Raw genomic sequence first — 20,150 nt, 5'->3', positions numbered from 1 at the left:
AGGTTCTAAAATTTCTGCTCTATAGCAACATGAACCAGTTATATATATATGAGCAACCATTTTTTCTCTATTTTTCTGAAGTGTTATTTTACTGATTTCTTCTCGGCTCCATATGATGACCATCCTTCTGCTGACCTTCCAGGGTTTGTTTTTTTTTTTCTTTTCTCTAATCTTTTAGGTGATAGCTTAGGCTGCATAGCCCTCAACATCCCTGTAATAACTCCTTTGGGGGCATCCCATAGATTTGGAAAGGCTGTTTTTTCACTGTCATTTTCCTTCAGGTGATTTGATTTTCCTTTTGATTTCCTGATTGGATTTTTACTACCATGTATGTATCCTTCCATGCACACAAGTTTTACCCATTTTTTCAAAGAATGATTTCCTTGCTTCAGTATAGGCATATGGGTACATGCAACCACTACGGAGAACAGTAGGGAGGTTCCTTAAAAATGAAGCACAGAACTGCTGTATACTCCAGAGGACCCAGCCAGAGCACCTGTATAAAGGAAACCCATAAATCCAAAATAGACACTAGAGATATATGAGAAACTCCCATGAACCCTAATGATACATCCCAAGGTAAATACGACGGGGAACAATACCATCGTGTGCTTTAAATGGAAGGGGATCTGCCCCCCTGCAGGTGTGTCCACTCTGTCCTGCAGTTGCTTCAGGGTACAGGTGGGTCCAGCAGGAGGAGCACAAGTGCAGACACAAGGAGGGACTCCCAGCACGTGTGTGTCCTTGGAGACGCCACAGAACGCTACGCCCCTGGGTGAGGTTCTTTCCTGAATGTGGGGAAAACAATGACTTCTCCGTCAGCGCTTTGTGTGCCACGGTAGAAATCAGAATGGCCCACGAGTGACAGGTGTCTACCGTGACAAAACTGATGCAATGAAGAGACATCTTCGTAAAGGCCATCCAACCGACCAGCATCAGGACCCTCATGCCTGCCTTGGGCACCTGCCACTTTGAGGCCATGCGATGCCATAACCGCTTATATACTAGGAGGCCATGCAAATGGGTTCCTCCCTCAGCAGATAAAACCAGCCCTGCCAGGACCCTGCAGCTCTGGCAAGGAGCCCAGCCCCAGGATCCCATTCTGTGATCCAGAAAGAACACAGACCACCCGCCATGGAGCTTCGGCTGCACTGGGTGGTCTTGTTTGCTCTCTTACAAGGTAAATCCTGGGGGGAGGAAAAAAGAGGATTTGAGGGCACCTCAGTGTGCGTGTGACAGTTTTCTGACCAGGATGTCTTTGTGTTTGCAGGTGTCCAGGGTGAGGAGAAGCTGGTGGAGTCTGGAGGAGGCCTGGTGCAGCCTGGGGGGTCTCTGAGACTCTCCTGTGTCGGCTCTGGATTCACCTTCAGTAGTTATCCCATAGGCTGGGTCCGCCAGGCTCCAGGGAAGGGGCTGGAGTGGCTGGCAGATATTTGTAGTGGTGGTAGCACCTACTACGCAGACTCTGTGAAGGGCCGATTCACCATCTCCAAAGACAACTCCCAAAACACGGCCTATCTGCAAATGAACAGCCTGAGAACCGAAGACACGGCCCGCTATTACTGTGCAAGAGGCACAGTGAGGGGAAAGCAGTCTGAGCCCAGACACAAACCTCCCTAGAGGGACAAAGGGTCTGGGCTGCAGGGGGTGCTCAGGACCCACAACCACTATGTGTATGTTTCCTGCCCAGGTGCAGGTGCAGAGGGAGTTGGAAGGCTGGTTTCCTGCCAGGGTCTGGGGCTTCCTCTTCATGTAGCATCTCCCTGGGGATCCGCTTTGGACACATGATTCTGTGCTTACACTACAGGCTCTGCAACACAAAGCCCTCTGAGACAGGAAGAAAAAATTTAGTCTCGTGCACAGTAGACAGAGAGTAATTTACGATTTCAATTCCTGATTGTTCTCGTCCAAATATTGAAAAAATCGAGCAGGTTCAGACATACCACACTGGCTTTAAGCAGAGGGAATCATAGACCTGCTTCCTCCTTTGGAATCTCAGTCCTTGCTTGCTGTTAGGTTGGCAGACACTGCCAGGGTCGTGGCTCCCTGCTTTCCTATAGTTCTGATGCATGCAGAGCCTAAAAGCAGGGTATCACACCAGGACCCTCCCGGGCCCCCAGGAATGATGCCAGGTAGAGAGGACGTGGGTGGACTGTCCTTTCTGGGCTCTTGCGTCCAGGTCCAATACACTCTCCATCGACGGAGGTGAAGCCTGCATCCTGTTCTGCTCTGTGGGTGACATGGTGACAAATAGGCACCATGAAAATTATCTCAATCAACACGTAGATAATTGGTCGGGAACATTTACACTCAGGCAGATGATAACATGTGGATTTTCTGCAAGTGCTGTAAACCAATGGACAGGATCCCGCCTTCACCACACAGTCCGAGGTGAGCACTATGCAGCTAGAGAAACACCCCTGCTCTCATTCCAGGAAGCAGTCACTGCAACCTCACTAGCCATTGCCAACTCTCTCCAGGAATTCCTGTGAGGGGTGGGGAGCAGGTCCAGTTTTGGAAGCACAGGCCCTGTTACAAAGTATAGACTTGGGAACTCATCCAATCTCTTGGGAAAAAATATGAGGAAGATAATATGAGAAAAAAGAATGTACATAAAAGTACAAGGATCACTTTACCGCAAAAAAGGCACAACACTGTAAATCAACTCTGCTTTAGAGTAAAATAAACAAAAAAGACAAGCCTAACAGCAAGAGTTCTCTGTTCCCTGATGTAGGCTCCACAGCTCTGCTGCATTCCATGTGCAGGCTGCAGGGCTTAGCTCTACCTCCTTCAAAGGCAGTTACACCTAGACCTACCCCACATGTGTGTGTGCAGATAGAAAAACAACATAACACGTGAGCCAACCATATATGTGTTCCATTGCAGTTTGATTATTCTGAGTTAAAGTGAATGAGAGAATCCCAACACAGAGAGGAACCATCTGACCTCCTCTGTGTCCCTGAAGGAAGAATCAGACCTCCCCTGGGAAGGTGCACCTTCTCCATCTGAAGGGTCAGCAGATTCGGGAATTCGGGCCTAGAGGCTTCTGTAAGCAACACCGATTCCTTCCGCCGTACTGCCCCCACCCACGCTCTGCTCAGGGTCTTCCCTCACTGGGCACTCAAAGGATGCATGTCTTCCTTTCTTTAGTTTTATGATATCATTGATTGTCCATGTTCTCTCAATGCTGCTCTGCACCAAACTGGCATTATGTGTATACATACCTTTTTCGGATTCTCATATGCTCTTCAATCGTGTTTTCACACACTGGCTGCATGTGCTTCCCTGTGCAGCACATCAGGACCTCACGGCTCATTCATCTCAAGGTCACTGTTTACACCCACTAACCCCAAACTTCCAGTCCGTCCCATGCCCTCCCTCCCGCCTTGCCAACCACAGGGCTGCTCTCCGCGTGCGTGAGCCTGTTTCTCCTCCCTACGTGGTCTCATCGGTGAATGTATCAGACTCCACAAATGAGAGGTATATGGTGTGTGTCGTACTCTCTGTGACTCACGTCCCTTAGCAGGAGACCCTCCAGGTGCATCAGTGCTGCAGCAAATGGCATTCACTGGTCTTTCTGAACCCGGAGTACATCATACATACTTTCGTTCTTAGTAGATCTTACATACTAAGAGGTCAACAGAAAGGGGGCACACCTCTGCTGAGGAAAACAAGCCTGCCCTGATCCCACAGCCCTGGCAGAGGAGCCCCTGCCCCAGCAGGCCCAGCTGCTCCCACTGTGTGATCAGGCCTGAACACAGACCCCCCACCATGGAGTCTGGGCTCAGCTGGGCGGTTTGGCGGATGGACCACACGGAAATTTCTGGAGATCAGGAGATGCTGAAATGTGAGTGGCCATCGGTGGGTGTGCGAGAGGTTCCTGACCAGGCTGCCTTTGTGTTTACAGGGACCCAGCGTGAGGTGCAGCTGGTGGAGTCTGGGGGAGGCCTGGGGGGCCTCTGGGACTCTCCTGTGCGGCTTGTGGATGCAGCTTCAGTAGCTCCTACCTGAGCGGGGTCCTCCAGGCTCCAGGGAAGGGACTGCAGTAGGTCTCATGGACCTGTAATCATGGTCACACACACGATGCAGACTCTGTGAAGGGCCGGTTCACCTTCTGCAGAGACGACTTCAAGAACATGCTGGACCTGCAACTGAACTTCTGGGAGTCAAGGACTCAGCCTCGTGTGGCTTTTCCAGTGACACTAAGGGGCAGGGAGTATGAGCCCAGGCAAAAACCTCCCTGCAGGGACACAGGGTCTGGGCTGCAGGGGGCGCTCAGGACCCACAATGTGTGTTTCAGCCCAGGAGCAGGTGCAGAGGCAGGTGAAGGGCGGGATTCCCGCCAGGGTCTGGGGCTTCCTCTCCATGCGGCATCTCCCCAAGGGAACCCTGTGGACTCCAGGCTCTGACGGAGAAAGGACTGTTGGAAGGGGGGGAATATGCTCCCACGCTTGAAAGGTAGGGGGCGTGACGTGTTTCTTTCCCCCTCCTCTTCGTCGTAGTGACAATCGCTCCTATCAGTCAGATGAAGCTACAGAAGAGGCTCGGTTGGACTCAGCCATGCTGCTCGGCAGGAGCAGCAGACAGTACTTGCTGGACATCCAACATCAGCGGGCACTTGATCCCAAAGCAAGGAACTCAACTCCCCTTGGTGGCCCTGATTCACCGGACCCTCTCTCACAGCCTCCATGCTAGTTTCCTCTGTGCAAGGGCACAGGGACTCCCCACGCAGCGTGGTGGAGAAATTCAAGAGCCACGGGGTGTAGCCAAAGGTTCTCAGGGGCTGTTTGGAGCGGGGAAGGCCCATCCAGCACACTGTGAGGCTGGACAGGCACAGGAATGGACCCTGGATCAGGGTGCTCACTGTGCTTCAGGGCGGAGGAGGGCGAGGGTCCTGCTCCCGGAACAGCTCATGTGGATCCGTCTCCCAGCCACACAATGGGTGAGGACCTCGGGCGTTCTTCTCCGATTTGCCTGCAGTGAACAGCACGGGGCGAGGAAGGAACGAGCCAGAACCCATCAGGTGCCAAATGTGAAAGAAGGTGACCATTTGTTCTGCATAAGGACCTGCACACAATGAATTCAAAGAGGGGTGAGTGGCCATTATGGACTGAAAGACACCTGTGGCCTTAGGAATATTTATCAATTCTTTAATGTATATGATAATAACTCTGACAGTAACATAAAAATTACAGGATGTAGATTCCACGTCAAAGAGTTTGGCTGATCAGGGGCCACACTCCAGTGTCATCGGCTGGTTCTGAAGGTCTTACATCAGCACTTTCCTTTCAAGGATCAGAGCTTCTGGGGTATCCACGAGTATCCTCAGTTTAGGGGACGCCCCAGGGGGAGCCTCCAACTGTGTAGAATTATGACGTGACTCCTTGGTTCCTGTGATCAGTTTAAGGGTTGTGTTCCCAAAATACACACGTCGAAACCCAGTGCCCAACATGCTGAACTTCAAAGGTGGGGCTTTGGGGAGGGCTTAGGCTGTTGGGGTGGGGCCCCCCTTAGTGGGAACTCAGCTCTTGTCAAAGCCCCCTGTCCCTCCCCCCAAGCAGAGGAGGTTACAGGGGAAAACTGTCCATCAGGAAGCTGTTCTGCTCCAGGAACCACACCTCCCAGAATCTTGATGTTGGACTCTCAGAGTCCAGCGATGTGAGATCACAGGTCTGTGGTTATTAGCCCAGCCTGTCCAGGGTACCTGCTTCCTGCAGCCACGTGGACCATGGGGACACAGGACAGGCAGCGAATCTCTGAGGGTCACTGCTTGGTTTCCTGGGCAAAGTACAGATGTAGAGCTTCATGGAGGGTCAAGGCCAGTTATTCCCTGAGCTTCTTCCAAAGGAATTGTCAGCCGAATATCAGAAGAAGTGGTGAAAGAGACATGGTGGGCAGGTAGGCTTTGCCTGTTGGTACCAGGCGTGGGTGTCATTCGTGAAGCCCTCCGTCCTTTTGTGTGTCTGAATGCAACAGGGCAGGGGGGAGTGCCACAGGGACTTGTCTCTAAAGGCCTGGCCCTTCCAGCTCCCACCTCATGGCCAACAACCTTCCACAAGGCGTGTTGGGAGAAGCAGAACAGTCGTCTCTAGCCTTCTCCAATTCCTTAGGTTGTCTTTTCACGTCTCTGGTGACTCCCTTTGCCGTGCAATATCCTCTAAGTCTGAGTCTGCCCCATTGGCTGAGTTTTGTTTCTAAAACCACTGCCCTGGGAGCCTGACACAAGAAAACGTTTGCCTGGTTGACGTCAGAGAAGATTTTGCCTATGTTCCCATGTAGGAGGTTTGTGGTGTCATGGCTTATGCTGAAGCCTTTAAGCCATTTTGCATTTAGTTGTGATGTGGTCTCAGGCTTGTTCTAGTTTCCTTGATGTACATGCAGCTGTTCAGGTTTCCAGCACCACGTGCTGAAGAGACTGTCTTTTCCCATTTTATTTTCTTGCCCGCGTTGTCAAAGATTAGTTAGCCGTAGATGTCTGGGTGTGTTTCTGGGCTCTTGATTGTGTTCCATTGTTCTGTGGGTCTGTCTCTGTGCCAGTACCACACTGTCTGGTTCACAGTCGCTCTGTAATATTGTCGTACCTCTGGCGGAGTGACACCTCCTGCTTGCCACGCCCGCCCACTCCCCTCAGGCTGGCTTAGGCAATGCTGGTTCTTTTATGCGTCTATGAAGAGTTCCCACCACCAGTGCAGGAGGGTTCCCTTTTCTCCACACCCCCTCCAGCACTTGTTATGTGTGGACGCGTTAATGACGGCCATTCTGACTGGGCGAGGGAGTATCTCAGGGTAATTTGGATTTGTTTTCCCCTAATACTCAGGGACGGTGAGCATGTCTTCATGTGCTTGTTGGCCATCAGTATATCCTCCTAGGAGAAATGTCTATTCAGATCTTTTGCCCATTTTTCCATTGGGTTGCTGGCTTTTTGGCTGTTGAAGCATGTAAGTTGTTTGTATATTTTAGAGATTAAACTCTTGTCAGTTGCAATATTTGAAACTACTTTCTCCCATTCTGTAAGCTGTCTCTTGGTTTTTCTTTCTCCTTTTCTTTGCTGAGCAAAAGCTTGTCAGTTTGATGAGGTCCCATCGCTTTATTTTTGCTCTTATTTCTGTTGCATTGGGAGACTGACCTGAGAAAACCTTGGTAAGGTTGATGTCAGAGAATGTTCTGCCTGTGTTCCCTTCCAGGACTTTGATGGTGTCTTGTCTCACACCGAAGTCTCTCAGCCACGTTGAGTTTATATCTGTGCATGGTGTGCGGGGGTGTTCTGCTTTCCATGCAGCTACCCAGGTTTCCCAGCACTTCTTGCTGAAATACAGTCTTGTTCCCATTTTTCTGTCCTTGCCTCCTTTGGCAAAGATTAAGTGACCATAGGTGTCGGGGCTTGTTTCCAGGTTCTCTCTTCTGATCCCGTGGTCTGTCTGTCGGTTTTGGTACTAGTACCACACAGTCCTGATGACTGAGGCTTTGTGATATTGCCTGAGGTCTGGGAGAGTGATGCCTCCTGCTTGGTTTGTGTTCCTCAGGATTGCCTTGGCAATTCTGGGTCTTTGGTGGCTCCATAGAAATGTTTGGATAGTTTGTTGCACTTCTGTGAAAAATGTCATGGGTAATTAGATAGGGATTGTGTTGAACCTGCAGATCGCTTTGGGAGGTATGGCCATTTTCACAGCATTAATTTTTCCAACCCAGGAGCATGGACTATCTTTCCCTTTCTTTCCGTCTTCTTTCCTTTCTTGATGAAAGTTTTATAGCTCTCGGCATACAGGTCCTCTGCCTCCTTGGTCAGGTGTATTCCCAGGTGTTTGCATTTTGGGGGTGCCATTTTAAAAGGTATTGTGCCTTCGCGTTCCTTCTCTAAAGTTTCATTGTGCGTAGACAGAAATGTGACTGATTTCTGAATGTGAATCTTGCATCCTGCTACTTTGCTGAATTTGGTGATCAGTTCTAGTAATTTTTTGGCTGAGGCCTTAGGGTTTTCCATACATATACCTATATGCATGCCATCTGCATGCAGTGACGGTTTCATCTCTCCTCCTCCTCCTATGTGGACGCCTTTTACTTCGTTTGCTTCTCTGATTGCTGTGGCAGGACCGCCAGGGCTGTGTTGAGTGACAAGAACATCCCTGTCTTGTTCCAGATTTTAGCAGGAAGGCTTTCAGCTTTGCTCCATTGAGGGTTGTACTGGCTGTGGGTTGTCATAAAGAGCTTCGATTATGCGAAGGAGTATTCCCTCTATACCCACTTTGGTGAGAGCTTTCATCATGAATGGATGTTGGACTTTGTCTAATGCTCTTTCTGCATCTATTGAGGTGATCATGTGGTTTGGCACTTCTCTTAATGTGGGTAGAACATAGGTTGATTTGCGTATGTTGAAGATCCTCGCAAACTTGATATGAGGCCCATTTGGCCATGGAGTCTGCTTTTGTCTTATGTATTGTTGGGTTTGTTTGGCTAAACTTTGTTGAGAATATTTGTTGGGAGTGATTTCATTACATATGCACTTCCATTTCGGGTGATAGTTCTGGTCAAAGTATGTATTTCTCCTTAAGTCAGTTTGGCTGGGCTGTAAGTTCCTAGAAACTTGTCCATTTCGTCTCGGATGTCAAATTTATGGGCCTGTCATTGTTCATGGTGTTCTCGTGGGATTTTTGGTGTTTCTGCAGCATCCATTAAGATTTTTCCTTTCTCACCTGACCTCTTTGCTGTACAGTGGGAAAATTTAAAAAAAAAATTATTAAAAAGAAAAAAAAGAGCAGGAGTTCCCATCATGGTGCAGTGGTTAACAAATCTGACTAGGAACTCTGAGTTTGTGGGTTCGGTCTCTGCCCTTGCTCAGTGGGTTAACGATCCGGCGTTGCCATGAGCTCTGGTGTAGGTGGCAGACGCGGCTGGGATCCTGCGTTGCTGTGGCTCTTGCGTAGCCTAGTGACTACAGCTCTGATTAGACCCCTAGCCTGGGAACCTCCATATGCTGCCGGAGCGGCCCAAGAAATACCAAAAAGACAAAAAAAAAAAAAAAAAAAAAAGAGCAAATTAAAAAAAAAAAGAGATATTTCCTTTCTCATTTCTTGTTTTGTGTATATGGTTTCTCTCTCAGATCTTGTTGAGAATTCTGTCCTGATGCTTGGCAATTTGATTTGCCCTTTCAAAGTACCATCTCCTGGTCTGATTCTGTTTCTTCTTTTAACATAATTTATTATAGTTGCTATAAAATATTCTATTAATTTCAGTTGTACAGCACGTGACCAGGTTATATATATATATATGAGAATCCGTTTTCGTCTATTTTTTTAAGTGCTATTTCATAGATTTCTCCTCAGCTCCATATGATGACCATCCTTCTGCTAACGTTCCAGGGATTTTTTTTTTCCTTTTCCCTAATTCCCTTAGGTGATAGCTTAGGCTGCATAGCCATCAACATCGTGTAATGACACCTTTGGGGGCATCCCATAGATTTGGAATGGCTGTGTTTTCACTGTCATTTTCCTTGATGTGCTTTGATTTTCCTTTTCATTTCCTGACTGAACACTGGATTATTAGAAGCATGTATTTAACTTTCCAGGCACACAGATTTTATCCATTTCTCCAGGAATGATTTCTTTGCTTCAGTATAGGCATTTGGGTACATGCAACCACTATGGAGAACAGTAGGGAGGTTACTTAAGAATGAAGCACAGAACTGCCGAATACTCCAGAGGACCCATGCCAGAGCATGTGTATAAAGGAAACCCATAAATCCAAAATAGACACTAGAGATATATGAGAAACTCCCATGAACCCTAACGATACATCCCAAGGTAAATAGGACGGGGGAACAATACCATCGTGTGCTTTAGATGGAAGGGGATCTGCCCCCCTGCAGGTGTGTCCACTCTGTCCTGCAGTTGCTTCAGGGAACAGGTGGGTCCAGCAGGAGGAGCACAAGTGCAGACACAAGGAGGGACTCCCAGCACGTGTGTGTCCTTGGAGACGCCACAGTACACTATGCCCCTGGGTGAGTTTCTTTCCTGAATGTGGGGAAAACAATGACTTCTCTGTCAGCGCTTTGTGTGCCACGGTAGAAATCAGAATGGCCCACGAGTGACAGGTGTCTACCGTGACGAAACTGATGCAATGAAGAGACATCTTCGTAGAGGCCATCCAACCGACCAGCATCAGGACCCTCATGCCTGCCTTGGGCACCTGCCACTTTGAGGCCATGCGATGCCATAACCGCTTATATACTAGGAGGCCATGCAAATAGGTTCCTCCCTCAGCAGATAAAACCAGCCCTGCCAGGACCCTGCAGCTCTGGCAAGGAGCCCAGCCCCAGGATCCCGTTCTGTGATCCGGAAAGAACACAGACCACCCGCCATGGAGTTTCGGCTGAACTGGGTGGTCTTGTTTGCTCTCTTACAAGGTAAATCCTGGGGGGGAGAAAAAAGAGGATTGGAGGGCACCTCAGTGTGCGTGTGACAGTTTTCTGACCAGGATGTCTTTGTGTTTGCAGGTGTCCAGGGTGAGGAGAAGCTGGTGGAGTCTGGAGGAGGCCTGGTGCAGCCTGGGGGGTCTCTGAGACTCTCCTGTGTCGGCTCTGGAATCACCTTCAGTAGGTATGCACTGAGCTGGGTCCGCCAGGCTCCAGGGAAGGGGCTGGAGTGGCTGGCAGGTATTGATAGTGGTAGTTATACTGGTAGCACCTACTACGCAGACTCTGTGAAGGGCCGATTCACCATCTCCAGAGACGACTCCCAGAACACGGCCTATCTGCAAATGAACAGCCTGAGAACAGAAGACACGGCCCGCTATTACTGTGCAGGATGCACAGTGAGGGGAAGGGAGTCTGAGCCCAGACAAAAACCTCCCTTCAGGGACACAGGTTCTGGGCTACAGGGGGCGCTCAGGACCAACAACCACTATGTGTGTGCTTCATGCCCAGGAGCAGGTGCAGAGGGAGTTGGAAGGCTGGTTTCCTGCCAGGGTCTGGGGCATCCTCTCCATGTAGCATCTCCCTGGGGATCCTCTTTGGACACATGATTCTGTGCTTACACTACAGGGTCTGCAACACAAAGGCCCTCTGAGACAGGAAGAGAAAATTTAGTGTCATGCACAATAGACATAGAGTAATTTACAATTTCAATTCCTGATTGTTCTCGTCCAAATATTGAAAAAATCGAGCAGGTTCAGACATACCACACTGGCTTTAAGCAGAGGGAATCATAGACCTGCTTCCTCCTTTGGAATCTCAGTCCTTGCTTGCTGTTAGGTTGGCAGACACTGCCAAGGTCGTGGCTCCCTGCTTTCCTGTAATTCTGATGCATGCAGAGCCTAAAAGCAGGGTATCACACCAGGACCCTCCCGGGCCCCCAGGAATGATGCCAGGTAGAGGGAACGTGGGTGGAGTGTCCTTTCTGGGCTCTTGCTTCCAGGTCCAATACACTCTCCTTCGACAGAGGTGAAGCCTGCATCCTCTTCTGCTCTGTAGGTGACATGGTGACAAATAGGAACCATGAAAATTATCTCAATCAACAGGTAGATAATTGGTCGGGAACGTTTACACTCAGGCAGATGATAACATGTGGATTTTCTGCAAGTGCTGTAAACCAATGGGCAGGATCCCGCCTTCACCACACAGTCCGAGGTGAGCACTAGGCAGCAAGAGATACACCCCTGCTCTCTCATTCCAGGAAGCCGTCACTGCAACCTCACTAGCCATTGCCAACTCTCTCCAGGAATTCCTGTGAGGGGTTGGGAGCAGGTCCAGTTTTAGAAGCACAGGCCCTGTTACAAACTATAGGCTTGGGAGCTACATCCAATTTCTTGGTATAAATTGAAGAAGATAATGTGAGAAAAAGAATGTACATATAAGTACAAAGGATCACTTTACCGCAAAAAAGGCACAACACTGTAAATCAACTCTGCTTTAGAGTAAAATATAAAAAAAGACAAGCCTAACACGAAGAGTTCTCTGTTCCCTGATGTAGGCTCCACAGCTCTGCTGCATTCCATGTGCAGGCTGCAGGGCTTAGCTCTACCTCCCTCAAATGCAGTTACACCTAGACCTACCCCACATGTGTATGTGCAGATAGAAAAACAACATAACACATGAGCCACCCATATATGTGTCTCCTTGACACGTTGATTACTCTGAGTTAAAGTTACTAAGAGAAACCCAACACAGAGAGGAACCATCTGACCTCCTCTGTGTCCCTGAAGGAAGAATCAGACCTCCCCTGGGAAGGTGCACCTGCTCCATCTGGAGGGTCAGCAGATTCGGGAATTCAGGCCTAGAGGCCTCTGTAAGCAACACCGATTCCTTCCGCCGTACTGCCCCCACCCACGCTCTGCTCAGGGTCTTCCCTCACTGGGCACTCAAAGGATGCATGTCTTCCTTTCTTTAGTTTTATGATATCATTGATTGTCCATGTTCTCTCAATGCTGCTCTGCACCAAACTGGCATTATGTGTATACATACCTTTTTCGGATTCTCATATGCTCTTCAATCGTGTTTTCACACACTGGCTGCATGTGCTTCCCTGTGCAGCACATCAGGACCTCACGGCTCATTCATCTCAAGGTCACTGTTTACACCCACTAACCCCAAATTTCCAGTCCGTCCCACGCCCTCCCTCCCGCCTTGCCAACCACAGGGCTGCTCTCCGCGTGCGTGAGCCTGTTTCTCCTCCCTACATGGTCTCATCTGTGAATGTTTCAGACTCCACAAATGAGAAGTATATGGTGTGTGTCGTTCTCTCTGTGACTCACGTCACTTAGCAGGAGACCCTCCAGGTGCATCAGTGCTGCAGCAACTGGCATTCACTGGTCTTTCTGAACCCGGAGTACATCATACATACTTTCGTTCTTAGTAGATCTTACATACTAAGAGGTCAACAGAAAGGGGGCACACCTCTGCTGAGGAAAACAAGCCTGCCCTGATCCCACAGCCCTGGCAGAGGAGCCCCTGCCCCAGCAGGCCCAGCTGCTGCCACTGTGTGATCAGGCCTGAACACAGACCCCCCACCATGGAGTCTGGGCTCAGCTGGGCGGTTTGGCGGATGGACCACACGGAAATTTCTGGAGATCAGGAGATGCTGAAATGTGAGCGGCCATCGGTGGGTGTGAGAGAGGTTCCTGACCAGGCTGCCTTTGTGTTTACAGGGACCCAGCGTGAGGTGCAGCTGGTGGAGCCTGGGGGAGGCCTGGGGGGCCTCTGGGACTCTCCTGTGCAGCTTGTGGATGCAGCTTGGGTAGCTCCTACCTGAGCGGGGTCCTCCAGGCTCCAGGGAAGGGACTGCAGTAGGTCTCACGGACCTGTAATCATGATCACACACACGATGCAGACTCTGTGAAGGGCCGGTTCACCTTCTGCAGAGACGACTCCAAGAACATGCTGGACCTGCAACTGAACTTCTGAGAGTCAAGGACTCAGCCTCGTGTGGCTTTTCCAGTGACACTGAGGGGCAGGGAGTTTGAGCCCAGGCAAAAACCTCCCTGCAGGGACACAGGGTCTGGGCTGCAGGGGGCGCTCAGGACCCACAATGTGTGTTTCAGCCCAGGAGCAGGTGCAGAGGCAGGTGAAGGGCGGGATTCCCGCCAGGGTCTGGGGCTTCCTCTCCATGCGGCATCTCCCCAAGGGAACCCCTGTGGACTCCAGGCTCTGACGGAGAAAGGACTGTTGGAAGGGGGGGAATATGCTCCCACGCTTGAAAGGTAGGGGGCGTGACGTGTTTCTTTCCCCCTCCTCTTCGTCGTAGTGACAATCGCTCCTATCAGTCAGATGAAGCTACAGAAGAGGCTCGGTTGGACTCAGCCATGCTGCTCGGCAGGAGCAGCAGACAGTACTTGCTGGACATCCAACATCAGCGGGCACTTGATCCCAAAGCAAGAAGCTCAACTCCCCTTGGTGGCCCTGATTCACCGGACCCTCTCTCACAGCCTCCCTGCTAGTTTCCTCTGTGCAAGGGCACAGGGACTCCCCACGCAGCGGGGTGGAGAAATTCAAGAGCCACGGCGTGTAGCCAAAGTTTCTCAGGGGCTGTTTGGAGCAGGGAAGGCCCATCCAGCACACTGTGAGGCTGGACAGGCACAGGAATGGACCCTGGATCAGGGTGCTCACTGTGCTTCAGGGTGGAGGAGGGCGAGGGTCCTGCTCCCGGAACAGCTCATGTGGATCCGTCTCCCAGCCGCACAATGGGTGAGGACCTCGGGCGTTCTTCTCCGATTTGCCTGCAGTGAACAGCACGGGACGAGGAAGGAACGAGCCAGAACCCATCAGGTGCCAAATGTGAAAGAAGGTGACCATTTGTTCTGCATAAGGACCTGCACACAATGAATTCAAAGAGGGGTGAGTGGCCATTATGGATTGAAAGACACCTGTGGCCTTAGGAATATTTATCAATTCTTTAATGTATATGATAATAACTCTGACAGTGACATAAAAATTGTAGGATGTAGATTCCATGTCAAAAGTTTGGCTGCTCAGGGGCCACACTCCAGTGTCATCGGCTGGTTCTGAAGGTCTTACATCAGCACTTTGCTTTCGAGGATCAGAGCTTCTGGGGTATCCACGAGTATCCTCAGTTTAGCGGACGCCCCAGGGGGAGCCTCCAACTGTGTAGAATTATGACGTGACTCCTTGGATCCTGTGATCAGTTTAAGGGTTGTGTTCCCAAAATACACACGTCGAAACCCAGGCCCAACATGCTGAACTTCAAAGGTGGGGCTTTGGGGAGGGCTTAGGCTGTTGGGGTGGGGCCCCCTTAGTGGGAACTCAGCTCTTGTTAAAGCCCCCTGCCCCTCCCCCCAAGCAGAGGAGGTTACAGGGGAAAACTGCCCATCAGGAAGCTGTTCTGCTCCAGGAACCACACCTCCCAGAATCTTGATGTTGGACTCTCAGAGTCCAGCTGTTGAATCACAGCACAGAAAACCAATTTCTTTGTATCTCATATTGCCAAAGATTAGAAGTCTAATATGTGTATAGATTTAGGAAGCAGAACCTCCTAAACAAATGCTGGGGAACACGACTGATGAGAACTCACCTGTGCCTTTGGGAGAAATCTGTAGATTGGTGTCAGCATATGCATTTGGGATACCATTCGTACTCGCAGCTCTGCTCCACTGGAACTCTTCCCACAAATTAGGTAGGCCAGTTACGATAATTTAGACATAAATCGAATTTGCTGCAAAGGAACATCTGTACTTACCTTATAGACCCCAAATGACTTGCGTATTAATTTATCCACACCCTCGAAAGGGTGTAAACGCTTCGGAAGAGGCAAGGTAAAAACCCACTTCGCGAATCCCCATGTCCTTTGAAATCTGAACAAGATGATCCGTATGAATAAACTTTAAAACGCCCCTGTGGTAAATAAATGATTTAAACACAAGAACCTACTATTTCTGAGAGCAACGAAACCAAGCCTGGCCGTCACTCCATGCTGAGCTTCTCCACGTGACGGTGCCTCCGTCAGGACAGCGCCTGAGAGGTAGTCCCATGGCGACACCGACCACCGTCCACACGCCTGGTTACAATCCTGTCCAGTGACATCCTTTTAGGGTCCGCTTTCCAGGTCGTGAGCCTTCTCCAGTCCAGGTTTTCTGATTCACACCGGCAGGCCTATTGGCGACGCGTCCAATGGCAGCGTCTGCACACATTCTGAAGACCGTTTTTGCTTTCTGTGAAGATGGCGGCAAGAAGCCGTCAGGGGTCCGATTGTCGGTCGTCACCTAAGGGACACAAATCACGGACCACCAAGGGCCTCTCCAGGGTCCAGAGATGGTGGGGCGTGGAAGAACACTTAGAATGCGGGGATACCGCAGCAGGTCTGGGGGCTACCAAGTACTGGAGATTAAAAACCAAAATGGCACAAGTAGGTTTGTCCTTGGCAACGGTCCTCTCCTGTGGATTAAACTGGAAATGGTATAGGAGTTCCCATCTTGGCGCAGTGGAAACGAATCTGACTAGGAGCCACGAGGTTGCCGGTTCGATCCCTGGCCTCACGCAGTGGGTTAAGGATCTGGCATGCCATGAGCTGGTGGTGTACGTCGCAGAATCGATCGGATCCTGCTTTGCTGTGACTGTGGCAAAGGCCGGCAGTTGTAGCTCTGACTTGACGCCCTAGCCTGGGAACCTCCATAGGCCACGCGTGTGGCCCTCAAAGCAAAAAACTCCACAACACAACCCACTTTAGAGACCGTTGTGATTTTCCCACGAATCCTGATGATAAATTCCCAGGAAAACGCTACCACAGAACAATGTCATCATGTTCTCCTCAGGGAGGGGGTCTGCCCGCCCCTCCAGCATGTCCACTCTGTCCTGGAACTGCCCAGGGCAGCGGAGTGTTCAGCAGGAAGACCTCGAGTGCCGACCCGAGGAGGGACTCCCAGCACGTGTGTGTCCCCGGCCCTCCCACACCCTCTACGTGCCCAGTTGAAGTTAACCCCTCGAGTAAGAGGAACACAACGACTTCTACACCAGAGGGCCTGTGCAAGTGTGCAATCAGCATAGCACATGTGCATATGTGCTTCCTGTGAAGAAAGTGACATAACGAAAACATATTTCCCTAAAGGCTCTCAGCACAACCAACGGCAAGACACGCACACCTTCTCTTGGGAAGGGCCCTTTCGAGGTCATTCGATGAAATAACTGCTTATATACTAGGAGGCCATGCAAATAGGTTCCTCCCTCAGCAGATAAAACCAGCCCTGCCATCACCCTGCAGCTCTGGCAAGGAGCCCAGCCCCAGGATCCCGTTCTGTGATCCGGAAAGAACACAGACCACCCGCCATGGAGTTTCGGCTGAACTGGGTGGTCTTGTTTGCTCTCTTACAAGGTAAATCCTGGGGGAGGAAAAAAGAGGATTGGAGGGCACCTCAGTGTGCGTGTGACAGTTTTCTGACCAGGATGTCTTTGTGTTTGCAGGTGTCCAGGGTGAGGAGAAGCTGGTGGAGTCTGGAGGAGGCCTGGTGCAGCCTGGGGGGTCTCTGAGACTCTCCTGTGTCGGCTCTGGATTCGACTTCAGTGACTACGCTTTCAGCTGGGTCTGCCAGGCTCCAGGGAAGGGGCTGGAGTGGCTGGCAGCTATTAGTACTAGTGGTAGTAGCACCTACTACGCAGACTCTGTGAAGGGCCGATTCACCATCTCCAGAGACGACTCCCAGAACACGGCCTATCTGCAAATGAACAGCCTGAGAACAGAAGACACGGCCCGCTATTACTGTGCAACAGGCACAGTGAGGGGAAGGGACACAGGTTCTGGGCTGCAGGGGGGCTCAGGACCCACAACCACTATGTGTATGTTTCATGCCCAGGAGCAGGTGCAGAGGGAGTTGGAAGGCTGGTTTCCTGCCAGGGTCTGGGGCTGCCTCTCCATGTAGCATCTCCCTGGGGATCCTCTTTGGACACATGATTCTGTGCTTACACTACAGGCTCTGCAACACAAAGGCCCTCTGAGACAGGAAGAAACACTATCGTGTCATGCACAATAGACATGGAGTAAGTTATAATTTCAATTCCTGATTGTTCTCGTCCAAATATTGAAAAAATTGAGCAGGTTCATACATACCACACTGGCTTTAAGCAGAGGGAATCATAGACTTGCTTCCTCCTTTGGAATCTCAGTCCTTGCTTGCTGTTAGGTTGGCAGACACTGCCAGGGTCGTGGCCTCCTTGCTTTCCTGTAATTCTGATGCATGCAGAGCCTAAAAGCAGGGTATCAACCAGGACCCTCACGGGCCCCCAGGAATGATGCCAGGTAGAGAGGACGTGGGTGGACTGTCCTTTCTGGGCTCTTGCTTCCAGGTCCAATACACTCTCCTTCGACGGAGGTGAAGCCTGCATCCTGTTCTGCTCTGTGGGTGACATGGTGACAAATAGGCACCATGAAATTTATCTCAATCAACACGTAGATAATTGGTCGGGAACGTTTACACTCAGGCAGATGATAACATGTGGATTTTCTGCAAGTGCTGTAAACCAATGGGCAGGATCCCGCCTTCACCACACAGTCCGAGGTGAGCATAGGCAGCAAGAGATACACCCCTGCTCTCTCATTCCAGGAAGCCATCACTGCAACCTCACTAGCCATTGCCAACTCTCTCCAGGAATTCCTGTGAGGGGTGGGGAGCAGGTCCAGTTTTGAAAGCTCAGGCCTGGGAGTTCCCGTCGTGGCACAGTGATTAACAAATCTGACTAGCAACCATGAGGTTGCGGGTTCGATCCCTGGCCTTCCTCATTGTGTTAAGGGTCCGGAGTTGCTGTGCGCTGTGGTATAGGTCACAGACGTGGCTCCCATCCTGCGTTGCTCTGGCTCTGGTGGAGGCCGGCGGCTACAGCTCTGATTAGACCCCTAGCCTGGGAACCCCCATATGCCACAAGAATGGCCCACGAAATGGCAAAGAGCCAAAAAAAAGGAAAAAAAAAGGAAGGGAAAGAAACCACAGGCCCTGTTAGCAAAGTATAGACTTGGGAACTACATCCAATCTCTTGGGATAAATTATGAAGAAGAGAATATGGCAAAAGAATGTACATATAAGTATATCTGGATTGCTCTACACAGAAGAAGTTGGCACAACACTGTAAATCAACTATGCTTTAATGTAAAACAAACTATAAAGACAAGCAAAACAGCAAGAGTTCTCTGTTCCCTGACGTAGCCTCCACAGCTCTGCTGCATTCCACGTGCAGGCTGCAGAGCATAGAGCTACCTCCTTCAAGGGCAGGTACACCTAGACCTACGCCACATGTCTGTGTGCAGAGAGAAAAACAACATAACACGTGAGCCTCCCATATATGTGTCTCCATGGCGCGTTGATTCCTCTGAGTTAAAGTTACTTAAAGAGCATCCAACGCAGAGCGTCCTTCTGACCCCCTCTGTGTCCCTGAAGGAAGAATCAAACCTCCCCTGGGCAGGTGCACCTGCTGCATCTGGAGGGTCAACAGATTCGGGAATTCCGGCCTAGAGGCCTCTGTCAGCAAACCAATTCCCTTTTTTTAGTAGAAATAATTACTTTAGTTTAGTTTCATTTAGTTTTTATTTCCCAATGCATTATTTTTTCCTCTGTCATACAGCATGGTGACCCAGCTACGCATACATGGATACATTCTTTTTTTCTCACATTCTCTTGCTCCATCTTGTGACTAGACACAGTGTCCAATGTGACACAGCAGGATCTCATTGCTACTCCATTCCAAAGCAATAGTCTGCATCTATTAACCCCAAGCTCTCAAACCCTCCCACTCCCTCTTGGCAAACACAAGTCTCTTCTCCAAGTCCATGATTTTCTTTTCTGTGGAGCGGATCGTTCATTCTGTCTGCTAGATTCCAGATATAAGCGACATCATGTGGTACTGGTCTTTCTCTGTCTCACTTACTTCACTCAGGATGAGGGTCTCCAATTCCATCCATGCGGCTGCAAATGGCATGGTTCTGTTCTTTTTTATGGCTGAGTCGTATTCCATTGTGGGTATATGCCACATCTTCCTGATCCAATTGTCTGTTGATGGACATTTGGGTTGCTTCCACGTCTTGGCCGTTGTGAATAGTGCTGCAATGAACATGTGGGGGTGTGTGTCTTTTTCAAGGAAAGTTTTGTCCGGATATATGCCCAAGAGTGGGATTGCGGGGTCATATGGAAGTTCTATGTATAGTTTTCTAAGGTATCGCCACACTGTTCTCTAGAGTGGTTGTACCAGCTTACGTTCCCACCAACAGTGCAGGAGGGTTCCCTTTTCTCCACACCCCCTCCAGCACTTGTTATGTGTGGACGTGCTAACGATGGCCATTCTGACTGGGCGAGGTGGTATCTCAGAGTAATTCTGGTTTGAGGTCCCCTAATATTCAGGGACGGTGAGCATGTCTCATGTGCTTGTTGGCCATCAGTATATCCTCCTAGGAGAAATGTCTATTCAGATCTTTTGCCCATTTTCTCAGTGGGTTGTGGGATTTTATGCTGTTGAGTTACATAAGCTGTGTGTGTGTTTTAGAGACTAAGCCCTTGTCAGTTGCATCATTTGAAAATACTTCTCCCATTCTGTAAGCTGTCTCTTGGTTTTTCTTTCTCCTTTTCTTTGCTGAGCAAATGCTTGTCAGTTTGATGAGGTTCCATCGCTTTATTTTTGCTCTTATTTCTGTTGCTCTGGGAGACTGACCAGAGAAAACCTTGGTAAGGTT

The 20,150-nt window shown here is 50.0% G+C and overlaps 3 gene segments (V, D, J or C); all 3 read left to right on the top strand.

Annotated features, from left to right (window-relative positions):
• Positions 1-1,044: 1,044 nt before the first annotated feature.
• Positions 1,045-1,620, top strand: LOC110258662. The segment is given in 2 exon segments: positions 1,045-1,180; positions 1,271-1,620. Coding segments are annotated over 2 exon segments (396 nt in total).
• Positions 1,621-10,238: 8,618 nt separating this feature from the next.
• On the top strand, positions 10,239-13,241 carry LOC110258664. The segment is given in 4 exon segments: positions 10,239-10,399; positions 10,490-10,820; positions 12,980-13,077; positions 13,138-13,241. Coding segments are annotated over 4 exon segments (579 nt in total).
• Positions 13,242-16,650: 3,409 nt separating this feature from the next.
• On the top strand, positions 16,651-18,093 carry LOC110258663. The segment is given in 3 exon segments: positions 16,651-16,811; positions 16,901-17,295; positions 18,037-18,093. Coding segments are annotated over 3 exon segments (498 nt in total).
• Positions 18,094-20,150: the final 2,057 nt, after the last annotated feature.

The sequence above is a fragment of the Sus scrofa genome, unplaced genomic scaffold (genome assembly GCF_000003025.6).
Source record: "Sus scrofa isolate TJ Tabasco breed Duroc unplaced genomic scaffold, Sscrofa11.1 Contig2697, whole genome shotgun sequence".
Lineage (NCBI taxonomy): Eukaryota > Metazoa > Chordata > Mammalia > Artiodactyla > Suidae > Sus > Sus scrofa.
This window is presented reverse-complemented; position numbering and strand designations above follow the sequence as displayed.